At 40.8% G+C, this 22,618-nt stretch overlaps 1 protein-coding gene across 2 annotated transcripts in view; it reads right to left on the reverse strand.

Annotated features, from left to right (window-relative positions):
- The window catches only part of MECP2 (methyl-CpG binding protein 2), an 81,861-nt gene that overhangs the window by 11,893 nt on the left and 47,350 nt on the right, over positions 1-22,618 (reverse strand). For both annotated transcript variants that reach the window (XM_056809454.1, XM_016426627.2), the window contains exon 2: positions 5,713-6,063. In XM_056809454.1, the coding sequence (XP_056665432.1) occupies positions 5,713-6,063 (351 nt within the window). The remainder of the gene's footprint in view (positions 1-5,712; positions 6,064-22,618) is intronic.

Consider the following 22,618-nt stretch of genomic DNA (forward strand, 5'->3'; position numbering starts at 1 on the left):
CTCTGATAGGGCGAGACTGGAGTAAAGAAGATGGATAACACGAAGGCAGTATTGATAAACTGTGTTAACTACCTGGATATGAAAGGGAAGAGAAAGAGATGAGCCAAAGAGAAATAGTCGGCGACACCAGGAGGGGAAATGGGTTTTGGGGGGGGAAGATAAACTCACTATGGGACATACTGAATTTCAGTTGCTGATGGCATATATATATATATATATATATAAGAAAGGTACCCTGCTGGTTATTGGGAGATGTAGGTCTGGAATTCAGAGGTTAAGATTGCAGCAACAGACTGGAAAATCATCCTGATAGAGGTGGTAGATAAAACCATGGGAGTGAATAAGATGGCCAAGGGAGAAACTGTAGACAGAGAAAAAAGAAGGCCAAAGGGAGCCTGTGGGAGAGCGTTCACTTTTAAGAAGTTGAGAGATAAGGATAATGATATAGCAAAAAAGATAGAGTCATGATGCTTCTAGGAGCATGTGGTGTCTCTGAAGCCAGTGCCAAAAACTGCAGAGAAGTGAAGAAAGGAGAAGAAAAAAAGGTCACTGGATTGGTTGGTCATCAGTGATTAGTAAAGAGTAAACTTTCAGTAGAGTGGTGGAAGGCTGGAAGCCAGGCTGTAAAAGAATAAGGGGAGAATACATAACGAAGAAATGGAGGCGTAACAGCTAGAGAGAAATTTTTAACAGAAGAAACAAGGTGGTAGCTGATGAGGAGAGAGAAGGGTCATGAGAAAGTTTTTTAAAGGACTGGGCAACTTAAATATGCTTATAGATGGAGAGGAGCAGGCAGGAAGGAGAGAGGGAGAGAGAGAGAGACACAGACAGACAGACAAGAGATAGAGACAGTCAATGAATGAAAGGGAATAGCTTCTAGAACAAGGAAGGAGGTCCCAGGGTTAGGGCTAATCTGGCTTTATGCTTTCCCAAAGATGTTTACATACATTCTTCTTCAATTCATGTAATGAGTTTGTGAGCTAGATGGGCTAGGCAGACCTCCTATTTTCTAGACTGTCTCTCAGATGCAGGGTGGTATATATCAGAAAAAGCCTTGAGGTTGGGGAGACCTAGCTTTGAATGGAATGTTGGATGTTTATTAGTTGTATAATCATGGATACATCACCAGACCTCTCTGAGTCTTAGTTTTCTCATTTGTAAAATGGGGATAAGGACTGTGAGGTTCAAATGAGAATAAATAAAGCACTTTGTAAACCTTAAGGCATAAAGCCAGCCAATGGCATTACCTCTAAAGTCAGGAACTTGGAGAGTTGACTCTCCATCTACAATCTTCTACCCTTTCACCTCTCTTATTCTCACTAAACTTCCTTGGCCTTCCAACTATAGTCAGAAGAGGAAGAAAATAAGGAGCTGGTGTCTTCTGGCAAAGGATCTCTAGATGGCTGTTTGTCAGCCTGACACAAACAGCAGCAAAGTCTGCTTGCCTTCCTGGGGCATGTATCCAGGATGTGAAGAGAGTCTCTTGAGAACTGTTAAATCAAACAACCACTACCCAATTCTGGTGTTTCATGTGTGTACAAATGATACGAGAAGAAAGAACTTAACGAACACTGCTAAGGAGTGTGAAGTCCTGGGTCAAAAACTGAAGGTCTTGGGCATCCAGGCATGGCTTTTATCACCACTGTTCACTGCATCAGAGTGATTCTGAAGCAAAAGGAGGATTTGGGAAGTTGACTATCTAAACAGCTGATGTCTGAGAATAGGATATGGATTTCTAGATCATGGCTTAAAATTCATGAATGATAGGTTTTGGCAAGGGATATAGAATGCGCTTCATATCAAGGACACCCTAAAATATCTGCCTGGAGTCTTGTGAACTCTTTCACAAGAGGACTTTAAATAAAAAAAGACATAATATATCTATGGTAACTCTTAAAATAGTTTTCTGGACAAGAGAGAAAGATAAAGAATGGGTGATAGTATAATTAAGGAGACTGGAAACTTGGGGTTTGGTTGAATGACCAGAAAAAGACCAAAGAATGGTTTTTAATGAATTGGGGCCCTGGAAAGTGGACACCAGCAAAGAGATTCTTTGAACCTGTTGCATCCAACTCTTTTATCAAAGACTCGGGTGAAGGCATAAATGTGTGCTTTTCAAATGGCAGAAGAGAGGAAAAAGGGAAAAATAATTAACACACCAAATAACAGTCTTATAATCCAAAAAGCCAGGAATAGTCGGTCATAGAAATAAAGTTTTGCAGGGGGAGGAAGTGGCTGGGCAATAGTTTATATGAAAGAGACCTGGGCACTAGAAGATCAAAATGAACAAACAGTCATCTGGCATCCGAAAAGCTAGAAGCCACCCAAAAGAGGGAGACCAAGAGAGATGGGAGACTGGCACCTATTTAATGTCTGAAGAAACTGGGGATGTTTGAAGAAGAAACTTAGTGTCAAACACTGCTGTCTTCAAATACTTGAATGGATGTCACATGTCAAATCATAGTTTATATTTCATCTCAAAGAGCAGAACTTGGGCCAACTGCTTAAAGTTTCAAGATGGTATACCTTCCCTACCAACCCACGTGACCATGTAAAACTCCTTGAGTGTACATATAGTAAATTACTAATAAATACTTGCTGGATTAGACTTGGGGCAAATTTCAGCTCAATCTAAGGATACATTTCTTAACAATTAGGGTTATCCAAAGATAGAATGAATTACTTTGAGAAATAAAAGGTTTCCAGTAGAGAGGGGAAGCTAGATGATTTCTGGTTGGGGACCTTGTAGAGAGGATTCAGATATGGGTTAGACTGGATGAATTTCAATGACCCAGACATTGTTACTCTAGGATTAAGGTTTGAATGTCAGGACCATAACATCTGGTGGTCCTCCTTCTAGCAAAGGAAACTACTGCTTCTTGGCTAACTTGACAATTCCACTGGGTCTGGAAGAAATCCCCAAAGAACACATGGCCTTTTGTCCCACAGCTTTGGTCTCTAGCTCACTACATGATGATCGATTGATCAGTAACAAGCCAAAACAGAAGAAGGGAAGGTGGCCACTTGGCATATAGCAGTGTTAAATAAATATCTGTTACTTACTGCAGTGAAGCAGGGGAAGAGAATGAAGGAAGAAGTAGAGAATAAAGATACAATTCTCTTTCCTTGCCACAGAAATTGTTATCTGACTATGAGCTCTATGTATTGAATGTCCAACCTTCACTTTTCTTGCTGGTTTGTATTTTTTAAACCCTTACCTTCCACCTTGGGTTCAATATTGTGTATTGGTTCCAAGGTTAGGTAATGGAGGTTAAGTGACTTGCCCAGGGTCACACAGCTCTGACTGTTTTAGTACAAACTTACCTTTGACATCATTTTAGTTACCAGAGATGCCCCCATAGTTGGGAAGTCTTTTTGGGCAAGATGGTAAATTCTTTATTAAGATGAACCAGGCCAGGCTTTTGAGAATGCACAACAGTTTGCAAGACAGCATCACAAGAGCCTTTATGTATGAAATGAATCACTTCTGCCATTAAAATAAGTTTCACAAGATAAAAGGATTGCCAGACTATGAGCTTCAACAATTGAAACTAAATTTCTTAGGATCTAGGAAATATGGATTGACTACTGGCTGAAATATAGGGGAGCAAATAGAATGGCGTGCCCAAAGAAGAGTTGATAACATAAGAAGGGGAATGCTGACTTCCAAATCTGTGCCTGGCATTGGCAGTCCTGGACCCACAGAGGACAAGACAGAAGAGATATGGTCATCCGTCTTTTGGGGAAATACCACTTTGCCATCCACTGAGTGACTGGCTCCAAACTGCTGGAAAGAGAGTTCTCAGAGGCCCAGGGCTGAGGCCAGAATGTAAAACAGACTTTTTGTTTCAGTGTCTTAATCTTTCTTTTATGAAAGCTAAAAGGGAATTGGTTGCTATCATATTGTTTAAGGATAACAAAAGCCAAAGCTTTTTTTGAGAACTATTTGGTTGAAAAATTATAGTTTCATTGTTGTTGCTGTTGTTCAGTCATTTTAATCATGTCAGACCTTTGGTGACCCTACTTGGGGTTTCCTTGGCAAAGATACTGGAGCAGTTGGTCATTTCCTTCTCCAGCTCATTTTACAGATGAGGAAACTGAGGTAAATAGGATTGAGTGACTTGCCTGGGTCACACAGCTAGGAAGTGATCAGGGCCAGATTTGAACTCAGGAAGAGGCGTCTTCCTGATTCCAGGCCTGGAGCTCCTCTATCCATTGTGCCACCTGGCTGCCCCCTAAACATACAGTCTCACTGAGGGTTAGCAAATTTTTGGTAAAGTACAATTCTCCAGTAAAGCTTAGGTCTTGGGGGATACCAGTCCTTGAAGAGTGGCATCTTAGGATTCTTTGTTAGGAACCCCTAGGAATACTTACATTCTCTGGATGGGGGAGGATAATACTACCGTGATCAGGCTGAAGAACAGCAAAAATATTATAGCACTGAAACAATGGCCTGTAAGGGGTCACTTCTTTTATTTAGAACAAATGCAATGAAAAGGGACTAATCATTGATAGTGGAGGCTTTCTTCTACTCTGTTATCATTGGATGTCTCCTTGGCCTCAAACCCCCAATCACACAGCTAACCAGAACAACTGGTACCATCTAAAAGAAATTGAGCATCAGCATAGTGGGAACTTGGGCTGCATTAAAGCAGCATGGGTTCTACCATCCAGATCCCAGGGTAATGTTTGTACTATGGAAAACATACGTATCTGGGGAAATAAAAATATTGTCTCCAACTGGGAAATCAAATTGGCCCTTCTACCTGGGATACTTTAAATAAAGACAACCATTTTGTGTTTAAAAAGCCTAGAAATAGTTCTTAAACTTGAATTCTATTAGGACTGGACTCAATAAGTACTAGAGAAGTGTCATCATTTAAAACCACCCCTGATGAAGTGTGAGAGCAGACTAGAAGCCTATTCTGACACTAGCCAAAAATCCTTTCAAGCACTAACTGGCATGGCTCCATGGTAGGGAGGTGAGGAATGGTTAGTTTTTGTTCAGTAGCCTTCTGAAGAATTCTTATACTAACCATCGATTTTCCAGAATCTTTGTAAGGCTCACCCCAACTTGTGGGCCACTTTCCTATTTGTCACAGCTAGAAGGACAACTTGGCTGGTGGGCCAGGTCCTTGGGTGTTCATAGGATGCTTATAATGATAAGATTCATTAGCTCTTCCTCCAAACACAAGTCCTTTTAAAGTAGCCTGGGTCACATTTTACCTACCAGAGCAACTCTCTACTCATGTGAAAGGTTAATGTTTTTCAGCTTCTGTTGGGCAAGTAGCTTGATAAAGGATCATGCCTTAAGACTGATAAACAACCAAAACTCCTATCTACTTAAAAGAAATTCCCATTTTGTTCTTCATATTCTTCTTCTCTTTTTGTTACTCACCCACATGGTATCTTTGGAAACAAAAGTTTATAAGAAAGGTGACTCCTGTGGGTGGCCTACTGGGTGCTGGTCACAGAGTTACAGCCTATACTCCCTGGAGTTAAATGAACGGGTGCTACTGGAATAGAGTGGGAGATCTGGGCTACCTGCAAGTAGCAACTGCTGCTTCATAAGATGCGAAGTAGAAGATAGTCAAACTACAGATGGAGGGTCAAGAAAGGCAGGCCACTCAGAAGCCATTTCTGTCAGCTTGTAACCATCTGTTTCTAATCCCTCCACCCACCTGTCCCCTTCTCAATCTTTTTCTTACTCACTTGATCAAATAGACATCGTACTTCCCAGCAGAACGGCCTGATTTCCTCTGCTTCAGTTTTCTTGTCCAGCCCTCTGGTAGTGTGGGATCATCATACATGGGCCCCCGGTCTCGGATGATAGAACGCCGTTGTTTAGGAGAAGCTGAAGCTTCAGGTGCAGCAGGGGCTGACCCAGCCTCTTCTGATGTTTCTGCTTTTCCTGCCTCTGCTGGTTCGGCAGACTGGTGTGATGATGGCTGTGGGAATTCATGTTTTCCTTCTTTCTCCTCCTTTTTATCCCTCTTCAACTTTCTGAACTTCAGGGGTTTATCTCTGAGGCCCTGGAGGTCTTGGTCTTCAGACTGTTCTTCCCTGAAGTATTAAATAATCATTTAAGCATCACAAAGAATATCACAACTTGCAGAATGCTAAATATTGGGGACCGTCCAAGAACTCTGAGACTAACCAAAACTCAAGATATATTTTCCCCAATACAATAATCCCCTTTCCTTGACTATTTTTACTCTTCCTTGATGGTTAAGCAATCCATGAAAATGAAGGCCTCGGTCCGAGGATGGATTCCCACCATGCTGCAGCAATTATCACAACTATTACTTGAAGAATCTGTGATTTCATCATTGTGGGAACCCCACCCCCTCACCCAGTAATGTGGATCCCAATCCATGACTTAGTAGATACAGGTCTGGGAAGTTTTCTTGAGGTATAGAAAAGATAAGGGCCTTGTCCAGCGGCTAAGAAGTGCCAGGGGTGAAATCTGAACCCAGGTCTTTCTGATTCCAAGCCATGCACTCTCCCCTTCTATGTCACCTTGCCACTCACTTGACAATCCATAGATTCTTATCATAAGGGTTTGGAGGAAGTAGGAGACCAAGGCAGTTAGTTTGGTTTTCAAGAACATTGAGAGGCTGGTCTGAGGCAGACAGCATTTAGCTTATTAGGAAGCCCTGGGCTGCCAGCTAGGGAGGTACTCTCAAATGGAGAACAGTAGATAGATAGTAGTCAGCTTCAGGTTGCAGGTTTGTACCCCAAAGTCTGCTGCACTTGGTCTCTAAGTGTGAGACAGACCCATCAAGACTGCGTCCAATTAAAAATGAATTCAAGTTTTCATCTCTGAGCAGAACATTTCCAGCAAGAATTAAGCTCTGCCCTGTGGTATCTTTGGTACCAAAAAACAGAGAAGTCCAGCATTCAAAAAAAGGTTGTCCAGAATACTGGACAGAAGTTGGAAGGAAACGATACTGGGTTCTGGCTGCCTTAATGACAATACCCTAAGTAAGGGGAAATCTGGCCTTTCCTTTAGTTTCATTTTGCTGAATGCGTCAACAAGCAGACATGTGACATGATGTCACATTTTCTGCTGGTATGTGAAACTCTAGTGTTTCAGTACTAAGCAAATAGCACACTTTTCCCTATTGGTCACAGTCACTTCCCTAGATATTGAGAATTGCAGAGTTTTTTCTTTCCTTAGAGTTGGACTCTACCCTGTGGACACCCATCCTTGGGTTGGGCCTCACCAGTGAGGTCCCAACCCACTGCTTAGAACTTTGATTTAACTGAAGAAAGACTGGTGACATGATTCCAAAGTAGTACAGGGATTAAGGAAAAACAGGTGCCATTTCTCTGCCTTCCAACTGGTCTAGACCAAAAGAACACAAACACAATTTGGGCTAAGAGAAACTTAGAGAAGAAACAACAACAAAATTGGATCCCCTCTAAAACCTGCTGTCTCATAAATTTTTGTTTGTTTAAACCCCTTCCTTCTATCTTAGTATCAATTCTAAGACAGAAGAGCAGTAAGTAAGGGCTGGGCAATGGGGGTTAAGTGATTTACCCAGGGTCACACAGCTAGGAAGTATCTGAGGCCAGATTTGAACCCAGGTCCTACTTGACTCCAGGCCTGACGCTCTATCCACTGTTACCTGGTTGCCTCTACCTCATAGCTCTTTGCTAACTGTCCATTTCTCTAGTCTTGAGGTAGGACAGAGGGCTATCCTTCACTCCCATATTTTCTAGGGACCAGAGAGATAGTGTATCCTGCTACAGTTCAGCACATTAGGGGCAACCATATGCCTCTTCCTCTGTTAAATACTGCTCCCTTGGTTTGGCTTCTGTCTCAGTACTTTTTAAAGGGAGCCTCACCCTCCAATGCTGGGTAGTGAGTAGTCTAGTTAGCACTTCTACACAATTCAGAACACAATCTATTTTGAGTACCTGCTTCCTAATTGCAAGAACCTTATGGTATCTCTTAAAGCAAGACTGCTATTAAGAGGTTATGTTTGACTTCTTTAGAATTCCCTTTCATATACATGAATATGAAAACACTAATGCAGATCACTTAAACATGAGTGCCTGGTGAAGATATGAGGCCACTGATGATATTTAAAAGGTGTGAAAGTTGGCAGAATTGGACTTCCAAGAATGAACAGGTAGAGACTTAGAGCTAGGCTATGAAGAGGATTTTCAACCAAATGGAACCATTTGGCAAAAAACCAACTGGCTAAAACTCAACACAGCAGAAAAGCTTTAGTTCCAAGGCCGTGTATGTGGAAAACAGCAAGAAAGTGAGTTATGTGATGGTTTGGGCCCAGATTTGAGCAGGAGGAAGAAAGCAGGAAGGGTCACATTTGGGAAATTGTACAGTGCTTTGGCTAGTCACATGCTGTCCTTTGCTGGGAAAATCCATCTCTAAAAAACAAAACAAAACTAGAAAGAGGCTTTTAGTGCATTATAATTGTGCCATCTAGCTGCCTCTGATGTTGATATTTTTTATACAAAGATATACAAAAATGCTCTAAACATACATCTACATGTAGATACAATCTGTAAATAAAGCTTTATTTTCAGAGTTCCTTAATAAATATTATTGGAATTTGTTACTTTCACTTATCAGTTACTCAGTTGAGATGCTTCCCTTATTCAGACATTTAGAAAAACAACTCATGTTTGGGGCCTGGGTTGAGTTCCCTGAATGACAATGAACTCAGCTTACATAGTTGGAAGAATATTCAGCAGTCATGACTGAACCAGACAAACAAGAAAAAAGAACAATTTTACCAAAGTTAATTTACAGTTTTAATGCTACACCAATTGAATTATCAAGGGGATAGTTTACAGAACTCAATAATATCAAAATTCATTTGGAAAAATAAAAGACCTAAAATATCAAGGGAAATGATGAAAAGAAGTAGAAAAAAATGGGAGAACAGCATTTCTAAGACTTTCAGCTATATTATAAAGCAGCAGCTAACAAAATCATTGGCTACTGGTTAAAGAATACAGAGATAGATCAGTGGAACAGACTAGACACGGAAGAATCAGAAACAATGGAAATCAATAATCCAGTGTTCCATAAAATGGAAAACATAAATTACTTAGAAAAGAACACCCTATTTGATAAAAACCTGCTGGGAAGAGCTGAAAAGCAGTCTGGTAGAAGTTAGGTTTAGAAGCCTTACACTCTATTCCATAATACGTTCTATATGGGTGCATTACCTTAATATTAAAGGTCATACTACAAAAAAATTAGAAGAGAAACAGATCCTGTATCTCTCAGGACAATGTATAAGAATGTATAAAAGATGTATTCTCACCCAAACACAGGAGAGAAGCAATTACAAAAGATAAAACAGAGAACTTTGATTACAAAAATGCTTTGGCACAAATAAAATTATTGCACCTAGAAAAGGAGTGGTCACATAAAAAAAAAAACTTTGTGTCAAATTTATCTGATAAGGATTTAGTGATACTGAACCAAGGAATTGTATAGTCAATTTGATTATCTGTGGCTCTCTATCACCTCCAGGATAAAATACAAAATCCTCTGTTTGGCATTCAAAGCCCTTCATAACCTAGCTCACACACGCGCTCTCTCTCTCTCTCTCTCTCTCTCTCTCTCTCTCTCTCTCTCTCTCTCTCTCTCTCTCTCTCTCTCCTCTCCCCCCCTCCCCCTTACCTTCCATCTTGGAATCAGTACTGTGTATTGGTTCCAAGGCAGAAGAGTGGTAAAGACTAGGTAATTGGGGTTAAGTGACTTGCCCGGGTCACCCAGCTGGGAAGTGGCTGAGGCCAGATTTGATCCTCCTAACTTTCCAGTTTTCTCATACCTTACTCCTTGGTCCAGGATAGTAACACTAGTCTCCTGGATGTTCCACAGACATGAAGCTCCATCTCTCAACTTTTCTCTGGCTGTCCTCTATACCTGGAATACTCTCTCCCTTCACCTCTGTCTATTGGCTTCCCTGGCTTCCTTTAAGACCTAACTAAAAAATCCCATCTTTTGCAGGAAGCCTTCCCAACCCTCAATTCTAAAGTCTTCTCTCTGTTAATTATTTTATGTTTACTGATTGAGTAATTTTCATCATCACCGTTCAAAGCTGTTCAGAAGCTCTACCTCGAAGAAGTTAACACCTGAACTCTCCAAACAAGAGTGGTTATATTTGTTAGCTCCAATTGAATCCATGGTCAGGGAGATATCTCCTTTCTAGGTAAGGGCAATTACTTCTTTAGGAGAATAAGGAAGGAGTTGAAATAAAGGTTAATGCTAGTAACATTGATTTTATAGATGGGCAAAAGTCACAGCAGAGTTTGGGATTCAACACACAAGCTGTGGCCTCATCTATTTCCATTCTTCATTAGAAACGGCTCCATAAAAATGAGGGGGTGTCCCTTGATTGGGGAATGGATGAACAAATTGGGTTAGATGATGGTGATAGAATACTATTGTGTTATAAGGAATGATGAATTGCTTGATTTCTATATGAACTGATGTGGAGTGAAATGAGCAGAACCAGGAGAAGATTGTACTGAGACACTGTGGGATGATCAAATATAATATACTTTGCTGCTAATAGCAATGCGGTGATCAAGAACAATCCTGTGGAACTTATGAAAAAGAATGCTATCCACAGCTATAGAAATAACTATTGGGGGGGACAACAGTTGGGTGTTTCAGTGGATTGAGAGCCAGGCCCAGAGACAGGAGGTCCGGGGTTCAAATGTGGTTCAATACCCAGTATTGATTCCAAGATGGAAGGTAGGGGTTTAAAAAAAAAAAAGGAAGAACTATGAGAGTAGAAACACAGAAGAAAAACATGATGGTTATATGGGCATATGGTTGGGGATTGTGGTTTTAAAAGATCACCCTATTACAAAAATGAATAATATGGAAATAGATTTTGAGTAATAAGACATATATAAACCAGTGGAATTTCTTGTCAGCTCTGGGATGGGGGAGGAAAGAAGAGAGGGAGAGAACATGAATCATGTACCCATGGAAAAATATTCTAAAAAATATAAATTAAATAATAAGGGGGGAAAAAAAGAAGCTACTCTATAGGATTTTGTGAATCATCACCACTGAGCTAACCAATCAATTAGGGTATAGCTGACCTTAGCTGCTCTGGCCCCATGTTCATGTCTGGTACTCTGGAGTGAGCTGAGCCTTTGAAAGCAGTGTTATCTTGGGCAAAGTTGAGCAGAGACAAAAACAATGGATCTTATATACAAATCTTAATACAAATGTAGTGTTTATTCTTCATGGGCTTGAAATCCAATCAATCTTATTCTGTGCATTCTCTAATTCTCTACTAAAGTTCTCTGCTGATGCTTTTTGGCTATGTAACACGGAGGTAAAACTGAGTCTTAGAGATCATACCAACAAATAACAAGCATTGCAGATCTTCCCAAGATGGTAAGGATTTGAACTGTGTCTGTTATTCAGAAAAAGAGTCTGGTTCAGTGAAGTCTGGAGGAGGGCCATTATCAATGTGGTCAGAGAGCTACCATTTTTGGCTGTAGCAGCTTAGGAAGAACCTCTAAGGATTCTCTGATCTGCCCTGGGACTCATAAAATGTCCCAAATCCTAGATCATTGAGGTATTATGTAGTTTTATTAAAACAGAGATTAGAGAATAGGCCATACCCCTAGCTTGGAAAGAGTAGATTTTCTTCACCAAAACACTGAAAAAAGGGGGCAGTCATGTCAAAGAGAGGATATATCAAATCAAGAAAAAAAATGCCATTAATTGGCTCCTTCATTAACCAAAAAAAATGTAAAAAGAAAAATATGCCTGTACCTTGCCATCTCAATTTTCTTGAGTTCATGAAAACAAAATTCCCCAACTATTGATTGGAAGAGATGGGAGCTCCTACTTTGACCTAGGAAAAATTATCTACTAAACTCCAATTAAAAAAAAATCTATAAAAGAGAAATGCAGTTCTCTAGTAAGTCCTTTTCAGCACAAATAAAAGGAAATTATGTAAATAAGGAATGCAATGATAAATACTTCCTAAAGTCATAGGTCTATCCTCCTAGAATCTCCAGGCAAAAAGGGCTCCCCTCCTAAGAAACCTTATCTCTGTAATTTGCACAGTATAAGAGAAGATAAGCTGGAACTGGAATTCAGCCTGGAAAACCCCCAGCAGACTCAATGGAACCCAGGCCCTGAGCAAAGAACATGCTAATTAAGAGTTACAGTGGTGTCTTTTTCTGTGGTAGTCAATTTGTTTATTCCAGGTATGAAGGAGGAAAATCAACAAGCCATTTATTCTGGGTGTGAGAGAAGGATAATTCATTAGTAAAACAAATTTTTTGCCCAAGAGGTACTTACAAATTAGCAGGAAGGAGGGGAGATAAGACTTGGATGCAATTATGAAGCAAAATAAGAATATACTTAAGTGTGAAAGGGGGGGTAAAGAGAACTTCAGACTTCAGCAACAGAGTGGAAGTGTTATTTCAGGTAGGCCCTAAAGAGTTTTAGGCTAAGGGCCAGTGAGGCATAATGGAATAACATTGGATTTGGAGTCAGGGGACCTGGTTCCAGTTCTGGCATTGCTACTTATTACTTGTGTGATCTTGGGCAATCACTTAACATTTCTGGGTCTGCTGCCTTATCTCTAATGGCTGTTAAAGCAGTAAATTCTATTATTTATAAAGCCTAAGATTTATATTTTTATATTTCTGATTCTATGACTTATAGAAATTCAGTGATTTATGTGTATATAAATTCTATGGTTTATGTATTCATATAAATGAAACGATTTAGGTATTTATATAAATTTTATGATTTATGTATTTATATAAATTCTATGGTTCATGAATTTATATAAAATCTATGATTCATATATTTATATCAATTCTACAATTCTGGTTTCTAAATATAAGGAATGGTGTGAACAAAGCCACAGAGGTAAAGAAGTTTGGGGTGAGTTGTGAAAGTGAACAGTGTACTTTGACTGGAGTGGTAGTAATATGAGATATAGTTAAAAAGTATAATGTAGACAGACCCAAGATGGGCTTTGAAAGATAGGCTGAGTTTGGGTTTTATTCAGCTGGTCTCAGGAAACTACAGAAGATTTGGTAGCAGTGTGAAATTGGGGAGTAGGGTGAGATGAAAGGAAATAGTGCTGACAAGAGGCAATAAAGAGGTGATGGCTAGGGAAAAGAAGAGGAGGGCATGGATTTAAAAGAGAATGGAAATGTAATTAGCCAATCTGGATGTAAAGGAAGAGGGACTCTTAACAGAGTTTCCAGACTAAATGGCTGGAAAGATGGTGGTATCATGCACGGAAAAGTAGCTAGTCAAGAAGAGGTACAGGTTTATGAGTTCCGTAAAGGGTTCAGTTTGAGATATGTGGAATATGAGGTGCTAGAAGACTAGCCAGAGATGCTTTCCAGGGGCAGCAGAAATGGTAGACTGAGTCTCAGGGGATTGATTAGGCAGGCAGACAAGCTGCACTGAATACAAATTTGGAAGGCAGGGAATGTGATGTGGTAGGAAGAACACTCACTGGGTGCGGGTTTTCAAAGGGCCTGGGTTCTCATGCTGATTCTGCTGAGAAAAGCCTTGCCTTTTTTCTATACTTGTTTTCTTCCTGTGAAAAATGAGAGGGCTAGTTCCTTCCAATTCTAAATCTCTGATCTTACAAGATGTACCTTTCCAGCTTTCAGCCCTTTGATCCCAGGTGATCACTAAAACCAGGAGAACAGGTGAGTGTACAAAGGGAGGGAACACAGAAGAAAAAAGCTGAGGTCAACACTATAAAGGACACATTAGCAGAGGGCATGGGGAGAAGGGAAGAGAACAAGGGGGTATGCTTGCTTAGAGAGCTGAGGAGAGCAGAAAAAATTCAGCGACAAATGCCAAGGGAAGCCAGGGGAAACATTACTGAAATAGAGAATAAAGATGGAGAAAGACTGGAATTTGGCCATGAGGGTGTCACTGGGGACCTCTGGGCCAACATGTTGAGTAGGGTGGCCTGGAGGGGAAAGAGGAAAAATGCTCTCTTCAATAGTCACCAATGCTGCTAGAGGTTGACACACAATGGAGGGCTGGGGAGGGAAAGAGAGGGGTTTGGTTTAATTCCCACTGCAGCTGTATACCTGCATTCTTCACTGAGGATGACACACCAGATCTAAATCAAGGATTCCCCAGTTACCTGATGAAGACTATTCTTCTGTCTTCATAGGAAGCCAGGCTAACTTCCCAAATTACTGATTACCTGTTCCATCCCTCCAGCTCAATTCAAGGGCAGAAGCGTATCTGCTAACCTTCTGTCTTCCCTTCTTCTCATTCCTCTACTTTCATGCTCAGTGCTGACCTACCTCTCTCCCCGTGTTTACAAAATCCTCACCAGTGAGCCAGCCAGCCAGCTTCTGACAGGCTGCCCTCCTCAGCTGCCAGCCCTACTGCTGCTATCTCAGCAGCTCTTGGAACCTGCAACCTTCTTGGCTGAAGCTAGGGACAGAGCAGAGTTTAATTAATGGGAAATATAAATGACCAGGGGACAGACATCCTAAGTGATGTCAAACAATGTAAGCTAAAGCTTTCGAGTGATTAAAACTCAACTTTCATCAACATTGTAGATAAAACAAATCCAAACTAGACCAGAAATTCCATGGCAGGTGGGAAGAAAAAGGAGTTGTTTGGGGAAATTGTCATCTCCCATTACATAATCCTGGGGGTTTCTATGGGGGGGGTAGCTACCCAAATTCTTTAAACAGAGGACACAAGGAATATATCTATCTCCTTTAAATCAAGTCAAATAGCCTGGTAGGTTAGAAAAAGCAGATAATCAGCACCTAGAATTCCACGACACTGGTCAATAATCAAACAACCCGGGGATGAGCTATTGAGAGAAGCTATATTGACAGTCATCTATCGTCCTTATCAGAGAAAAGTGGGAAGGACAATGATTGTTTCCCATTGAGGTCATTTTCTTGAAGAGGAGGCTTTCTTTAATAGGGTGGGGTGACTACTTTCCAATTTTGCAGAACTGGGATTTCAGTAGGAAATGAGGGGCTGAGAAAGGGGAAAAAAAAAGGAAACCAAGTTTTAATCTCTTATCAAAAGGATATATAGAAGCTACAGTGATAGAGGGAAGCAAAACGAGATCAACTAAAGGAGAGTTGTAAGAGTAGCAGGCAGGATGGAACTAGTCCTAGAATGTAACTTCATTCTTTCCTGGTGTCCCCCCCCCCCCTTTGGTTTCTTGTTTTATATAACATAGTCATTTCCCAATCCTAGATTCTCCTTACAAGCCAACCCCATTCCCCCCTTATCCTTGTAACAAAGGAAAACAGTCAAGTTTAGCAGTGTATCCTGACTGGTCTACTTCTCCTCTGGCTACCCCAAGAAGGAAATGGGACCCTGGGGTCAAGAATGCTTCAGGGTATGCAACAGACTATAATGTATTCATTCTATTGGTTTTCTCCACATCAGACTAAAATGTCATCATGGCCTAGCATCCAGGATACTGATTCACCATTAAAAGGAAAATTCCAAATATTTTCCCCAAAATGCCCAACAGATTACTTCAATACAGCTTTCATTATAGCAAAAATGCTGCCAAAGATAAAACAGGCCAAATGAATTCTGTTACTAGGCTTTAACAAGAAGCAATATAAAAGGGTGTGTGTGTGTGTGTTTTTTTTTTTTGCAGATAATTCTATGAAAATGTCCAAAGCCTAGAAAATGCAGTTCAGAATGGAAATGCTCCTTTAGCACAATTTCACGCCACTGTGATCCGTAGCAGACTTGAGGCTTAAAACTAAGCCAAAGTCCAGAAGCATCCCTCTGCACAGTAGAGCTTTAATGAAAACAAAAGCCTTGTGGCCTCAATACTCTTACTGGTATATGATGCTTGTCAAAGATGCCACAGTAGTGCAACCAAGGCCCAAGCACAGCTGAAAACAGCAATGCTGCAGTTAGCAAGGAAGGCCTAGGGCAGAAATCCAAGAGTTATCTAAATTCCTGATAGAGAAAGATAATAGGTTCAGAGCTAGAGCTGAGAGCCAAGAAGGGACTGGTTCCTCTGGGTTTTTAGAGAGGTAGCTAAAAGAGAAACACCCCCTCTCTCCAAGCAAATTTCAAATTTAAGTCTCAATTTAGTTGGCTCCCTCCCCCCCCCCCCCCACCACATCACCACCATTTAAGAGGACTGGCCACAGAGAATTCCAGAAGTTGTTAGCCTCAGCTGATCCATAAATGTCCAACATGAGACTATTCTTTCTCAGATATATTAAATTATCAGCAATTTTCATTCCCAACAATCTATGGTATTTAGAAAATTTATCTAGAACATTCCATTCCTTCTGCCTTTAGCATGAAGTAAATTCTCATTGTTCACCCTGGAAGTAGCAGAATCCTTCCCTGCATTGATCAAGAAACAGAACCAATGCTTCTCCAGATCTCCTGCCTTGATTCATATGACATTGGAAAGATTAAGAATAAGAGAGAGAAAGAGGAGTGTGTATGTATGTCTGTGTGCAAAAAAAAAAATCTTAGAAGAGTCTACAGTTTCTGCTTCTGGAGTTCATTCTTCTCTGTGGTCAGCCACAATAGTTTTCCATTCCCGATTCTTTAGAAGGTACAAGAAAAGGTTCAAAAACAAACAGCTCATACAAACCAAAAGCAAATCCACCCCCAAGGTAAAGTGATTGCTGCCACCAGGAGAAAATTCCCCCAGCCTTCCCCAACTTTCTGGTTGAAGTCATGTCTGTTAATGAAGGGTGTTCCACAGGGCTATCCTCAGAACTGTTTATACCACTTCACTTGGTGATCTCATTAGTTCCCAAGGAGTCAACAGAAGGAAGGGGAATTTTCTCCTATGCTGATGATTCTCGAACTACTTATCCACCCCTAACCTCTCTCCTAACCTCCACTGGCATCTTCAGCTGCCTTTCAGACGTCTCAAACTGGACAGCCAGTAGGCATCTTAAACTCAATGTCTTCAAAAGAGAACTCACTGTCTTTCTTCTTCAACTCTTAGTCCTCTTACCTTCCCTATTATTGTAGCGAAAAATATTATTTTCCCAGTTCCTCAGGCTGACAAACTAGTAGTCCTGGATTTCTCACTCTCAATGTGCCTACCCTTTGATCTAGTACCCCCATGCAAGCATTCTTTGGGGTACCCTCTCTCCCTTTCAGCTTTTTTTGGGTAGTTTTCCCCTATTAGATTGTGAGCTCCTTTAAGGCAGGGGCTGCCTTTGGCATCTTTTTGTATCCCCAGCACTTAGGACAATGTCTGGCACATAGTAGGAGCTTCGTCAATGTTTCCTGACTGAGTTGTTTTCATGTTGTCTCCCCCATTAGATGGTGAGCTCCCCGAAAAGAGAGACCTTTTTTTTTTGGATCCCCAGTGTTTAACATACTGCTTAATAAATGTTTCTTGACTGAATGACTGACCCTTCTCCACAAAACATGGCAGAGATTAAAGTTGCTCTAACAGTGGCCTGAATCACCTAATAAGCAAGTTTTGCAACATTTGCCAAGTGTTCATGGGGCAAAGGAGGTATTCACATAAGAATAAGTGGGACAGAGGCCAGTCTGCAAATTATGTGGGTAGGAAGTGATTAAAGAGTAGGAACAAAATACTGCCACATACTTTCCTCAGGGCTAACTTGGCAGTTCAATGTGAGGGTAACCCTGACAGAAGCAGAAAATTTATTTGGTCCAGATAGTGGTGGAACATGATGAACAAGCAGTTACACCAAAAGGCTGCTTGGCCCACATCCTGACTTGTTCAGTCTACTGCAGATTTCATGGCCCTTTTCTCAACCCCTGAAGCATTTGATACTGTTGATCACTCTTTTCCTCTCTGTTTTCTTCCTTTTTGGTTTTTAATGACCACCCCCCCACCAGCAAAAATAAATAAAAATCTACCGTTTCATCTTCCTTTCCCCTCAATTGAGAAAGAAAAAACCAAAACTTGTTACGAACATATATAGTCAAACAACACAAAAGTTCCGCATTGGCCATGTCCAAAAAACTTAGATGTTTCCATGTGCACTTGGAATCTTTCATCTCTCCATCAGGAGGTGGATAGCATGCTACCTAAGTCTTCCAAAATTGTTTGTCTTTAAAATACTGTTACTGTATAAATTGTTCACCTGATTCTGCTTACCTTACTCTGTATCAGTTCATACAAGTCTTCCCAAGTTTCTCTGAAACCACCCCATCATTTCTTTTTTTTTTAAACCCCTCACCTTTCATCTTAGAATCAGTACTGTGTATTGGTTCTAAGGCAGAAGAGCAGTAAGGGCTAGGCAATGAGGGTAGAGTGACTTGCCCAGAGTTATTTGGCTAGGAAATGTCTTGAGGTCATATTTGAACATCCGGTCTCCAGGCCTGGTGCTCTAACCACTGAACAACCTAGCTTCCCCGACTTCATTTTTTGTAGCAGAGTAATGTGCTGGGGTCATGAATTGGTCCAATCTTCTGGAAAGCAATCAGGAATTCTGCAACAAAAGTTACTATTGCTTATGCTCTTTGATCTAGTTATCCCTTTACTGGGCATATAGCCCAAGGAAGTCAAAGATAGAAACAAATGTCTAAAATATATCAAAATATTCATAATAGCACTTTGTGGTAGAAAAGAACTAGAAACAAAGTAGGTACCCAGCAATTGAGGAATATTGAAAAGGTGAATAAAATAATGGGGTATTATTAACAATTAGTAAATTATTAACAAATATGAGGAATTCTGAGAAAACGTGGGAAAATTTGTAAAAGCTCAAGCAGAATGAAATAGAATCAAAAGATCTATAAATATGATGACAATGAAAATGTCAAATTCACTAAAAAGAAGTAAAATTCTGAGTAAATTAAAAACTCAGAGAAAAGATACCAAAACCTCCTTCCCTCCTCATGGCAAAAGGTAGGGACTTGCTAGGATAGAATGTTTTTATACATTGTCAAGTGTGGTCAGTGTTCTGAATTTTTCGATTATTTTTCTTTGTCACAAGGCAGAGAAGGTTTTTTTTTTTTTTTGGAGGATCCTTCTACCAAAATGAAGGTGCAGCAAAGACAAAAAGCATCAAAGAAATGCATTTTCTTTTAAAGATTAAAAAGTTCCCTAAGGATCTGTCCTTGTTCCTCTCCGCTCTCTCCCCTTTGCTTCATCTCTTCAGTTCCCAAGGATTCAGTTATCTCTAGGCAGCTAATTCTCAGATCTATTTATCCATCCCTAATCTCCCTGTGACTTTAGCTTCACATTGCCAACTGCCATCTCAAAGTGGATGTCCTATAGACCTCTTAAAACTTGACATGCCCCAAACTGAACTCTTTATCTTTCTCCCCTAAACCCTCCCCTCTTCCAAACTTCCCTTTTACTGTTAAGGGTACCACCGTCCACCCAATCACCCATGCTCATGACATGATCTCAGTGGCATCCCCAATTCCTTCTTCATACTCACCTCATATATCAAATACCTATACTTGGGTGCATGAAGAAGAGTGTACAAACATTAGGGAAGGGTTTGGAGGAGTGGGCATCAGATGACATCTCCTCTGGAATGGGCAAAGAAGGAGTAATCATATATGCACAGAGTTTGGAGTAGAAATGCATCACACTCAATGAGCAACCAAGCAGGGATGGGGGCGGGGAGGAGATAAGAGGGAAGATAATATTAGGGAACAAAGTCATAAGAAAAACAAACTCTGATCTGTAAGTGGTATTAAAAAAGGGGGAGGGAAGAAAAGCAAGAACATATGGGGGAGGATTTTGAGTGGCTCTTAAGATAATTAGGGAATGGCTGAATGAATGAACACGAATGTGGTGAAATATTACTGTGATTTCCTGGGAATCCTGGATTTTATAGATGAGTGAAATAAGCAGGACCAGGAGGGCAATTTCTATGAGGTCAGCAATACTGTAAAGAAAAATACCTTTGAAAGACTTAAGAGCCCTGTACAAGGCAATGGCCAGCCATGTCTCCAAAGGATCTATAACGAAGCCCACTATCTATCTTCTGACAGAGATGTGATGGACACAAGATAAAGAGAGACATTTTTGGATACGGCTACTGTGGGGATTCATTTTGCTTAATTATATTTGTTACAAAGGTGTTTTTCCTTTTTCTCTTGGTGTTTAATGTGAAGAGCAGGGGTGACAACAATGAATACCCTAAAAAGAGGCCAAGGGTAGCAAGGTGGTGCTGCAGGGGGTAGAGTACCATGTCTGGAGTCAGGAAGACTCCTCTTCCTTAGTTCAAATCTGGCCTCAGATACTTCCTAGCTGTGTGACCCTGGGCAAGTTGCTTAATCCTGTTTGCCTCAGTTTCTTCCTCTGTAAAATGAGCTGAAGAAGGAAATGGCAAACCACTCCAGGATTTCTGCCAAGAAAACCCCAAATGAAGTCACAAAGAGCAGGACACAACTGAAAGGACTTAACAATAACACAAAAACAAAAGATACCAAATAAATCTTATTTTAAAAGAAATTAACTCTGCAAAGTCAGAATATTCAAATATGCTGCTTCTTCAGGACTCTCAGCCCCAATGACCAGAAATTTAGTAATAGTGTCAACAACCACAACTGAAAACTCCCTCCTTGTACAAAGTCTGGGCCATTTCAAGCTGCTAAGTGTATTTTCACTGTTATCCTTCATATTTGCAAACATGCAGGTGGCTGTCAAAAACCATCTTCTCCCTTCTCAGATAAGAAAAAGAAACCAAGATGAAAAAAGGAAAGTCTTCCGATGGGGAAATGATCTTGTAAAAGACACCTCACATATGCAAGCAGTTGCCAAATTTTGTAATTTCTTTCTCCAGGGCTACCTATCTCTTTATCAGAGGTCCTTCACTCATACAGCTACCAACCTAGTGGGACTCTTACCATCTGACTTGGACTACTGCAATAGCCTCTAAATTGTTCTCCCTCCTCTTCTCTTTTTCTATTCGAATCCATCCCTCCACATAGCTGCCAAAATGATTTTCCTAAGATACCAATATAACCATGTTATACTCCCTCCCCCTTACTCAATATATTTTGAGGGTTCCCTATTACCTATAGGATCAAATATAAATTCCTTGTTTCAGAACTGAAAGTCGGTTCCTTCCTGTCTTTCTGGGATTCCTTGCTGTTCTCTACACATGTCCTGTGTCTCTCTAACTTTGCACTGGTTCTTCCCTATGCCTGAAATGCTATTCCTTAAAATCTCTGGCTTCCTTCAAGACTTAGTTCAAACAGGAGCCTTGACTTCTGGTCTGGACTATGAGGGAGAAGGATCAAAGAAATGAAATTAGAAGCAGGCCATCCTTTCCTTTCCAGGGGAAAGACTGTTTGGAAGGAGAAAGAGTAAAGTAAACCATTAGCTAGCTGGTAGGATGTGAAATCATATTTTCTTTTCTTTTTAGTTTTATTTTCCCAAATTATCAGATCCAAATTGTCTTCCTCCTTCCCAGAGATGGTAAGCAATTTGGAGATCATATTTTCACAGGAGCTAGTCACCCTCTGACTCAGCTCTGGGGCTCAGTTAGAGCTGTCCTGGAACAGGGGAATTAGTCCTTGACTAATATCCTCAAACTAGCTGGCCTCAGACTCTGGCCAGTTCAGGAATCTTGCCATTTGCTCTGCCCACCCCTCTCCCAAATGGTCACTTCTTTCTCAGGCAATAATAAAACATCCAAAACAATGATCCTTCTCTGGCGTGGGGCAGAGGTGGCACACAAAGGCCAAGGACACCCCCTAGTTCCTTCTCAGGGGTGTCTCTCCTTTCTGCTACCAGAGAGTAGTTCTAATGTCCACTGGCTTCATATCTATGGACAACCCACAATTATGGCCCAAGTTTCCTCAACCAATCAGAACAGACCTCTTGCTGGTCCAAGATGAAATGTCTACTGAAGCAACAACAAAAGTGCTGGGGGAGGGGGGGAGTTGTTCTCCCCTTGGGACATCCCCCCCAAGGCTCTCCTTTTTCCTAAGTACTTCTTTCTCAGGGGCAATTCTTTCTTCTTTCTGCCACCAGACATTAGCTTGAATCTCCACTGGCTTTTTATTTTATGGACAACCAACAGAGCATGACCAATCAGAGCAGACAGGCTTTATGCTCCCTGGAGCCAAGACTCCAGAAAGTATCACTGTTTCAATTAAGTGAGCCCTCCATGATCAGTCCTCTATAGTACACTGAACCTTTAATAAACAAAACAGAGGCCATAAGAGGAATTCAAAAGCCTTTCCTGAGACAACTTTAGAACTATTTTACCCTTAATCAATCTTATGGAAGAAGAAGGACCTGAGTACAATTGAAAAATCCAATGATCAAAAACCATTAACTCAAGCCTACTTAATGTAAGTGGGAGCTAGAAAGAACAGAAGCTGGGAAGCAGTGTGGTCCACACACTGTGAAGGGAACAAAATTCAAGAACCACAGAACCAGAGACTGAATTCCAGTTCTACCACTCCCCTGAGTCTCAGCTGATGACCTTTAAAGATCCTTTTGGCTCTAGATGAGGAATCTATAATCCAAACTCACACCTTTCTTCTCTTTCAAGACCCTTACCTTCTGTCTTAGAATCAATATCAAATATTAGTTACAATAAGAGCAGTAGGGACTAGGTAATGGGGGGGGGGGTTAAGTGACTTGCTCAGGGTTACATATAGCAAGGAAGTGTCTGAGGTCAAATTTGA

The sequence above is a fragment of the Monodelphis domestica genome, chromosome X (genome assembly GCF_027887165.1).
Source record: "Monodelphis domestica isolate mMonDom1 chromosome X, mMonDom1.pri, whole genome shotgun sequence".
Taxonomy (NCBI): Eukaryota; Metazoa; Chordata; class Mammalia; order Didelphimorphia; family Didelphidae; genus Monodelphis; species Monodelphis domestica.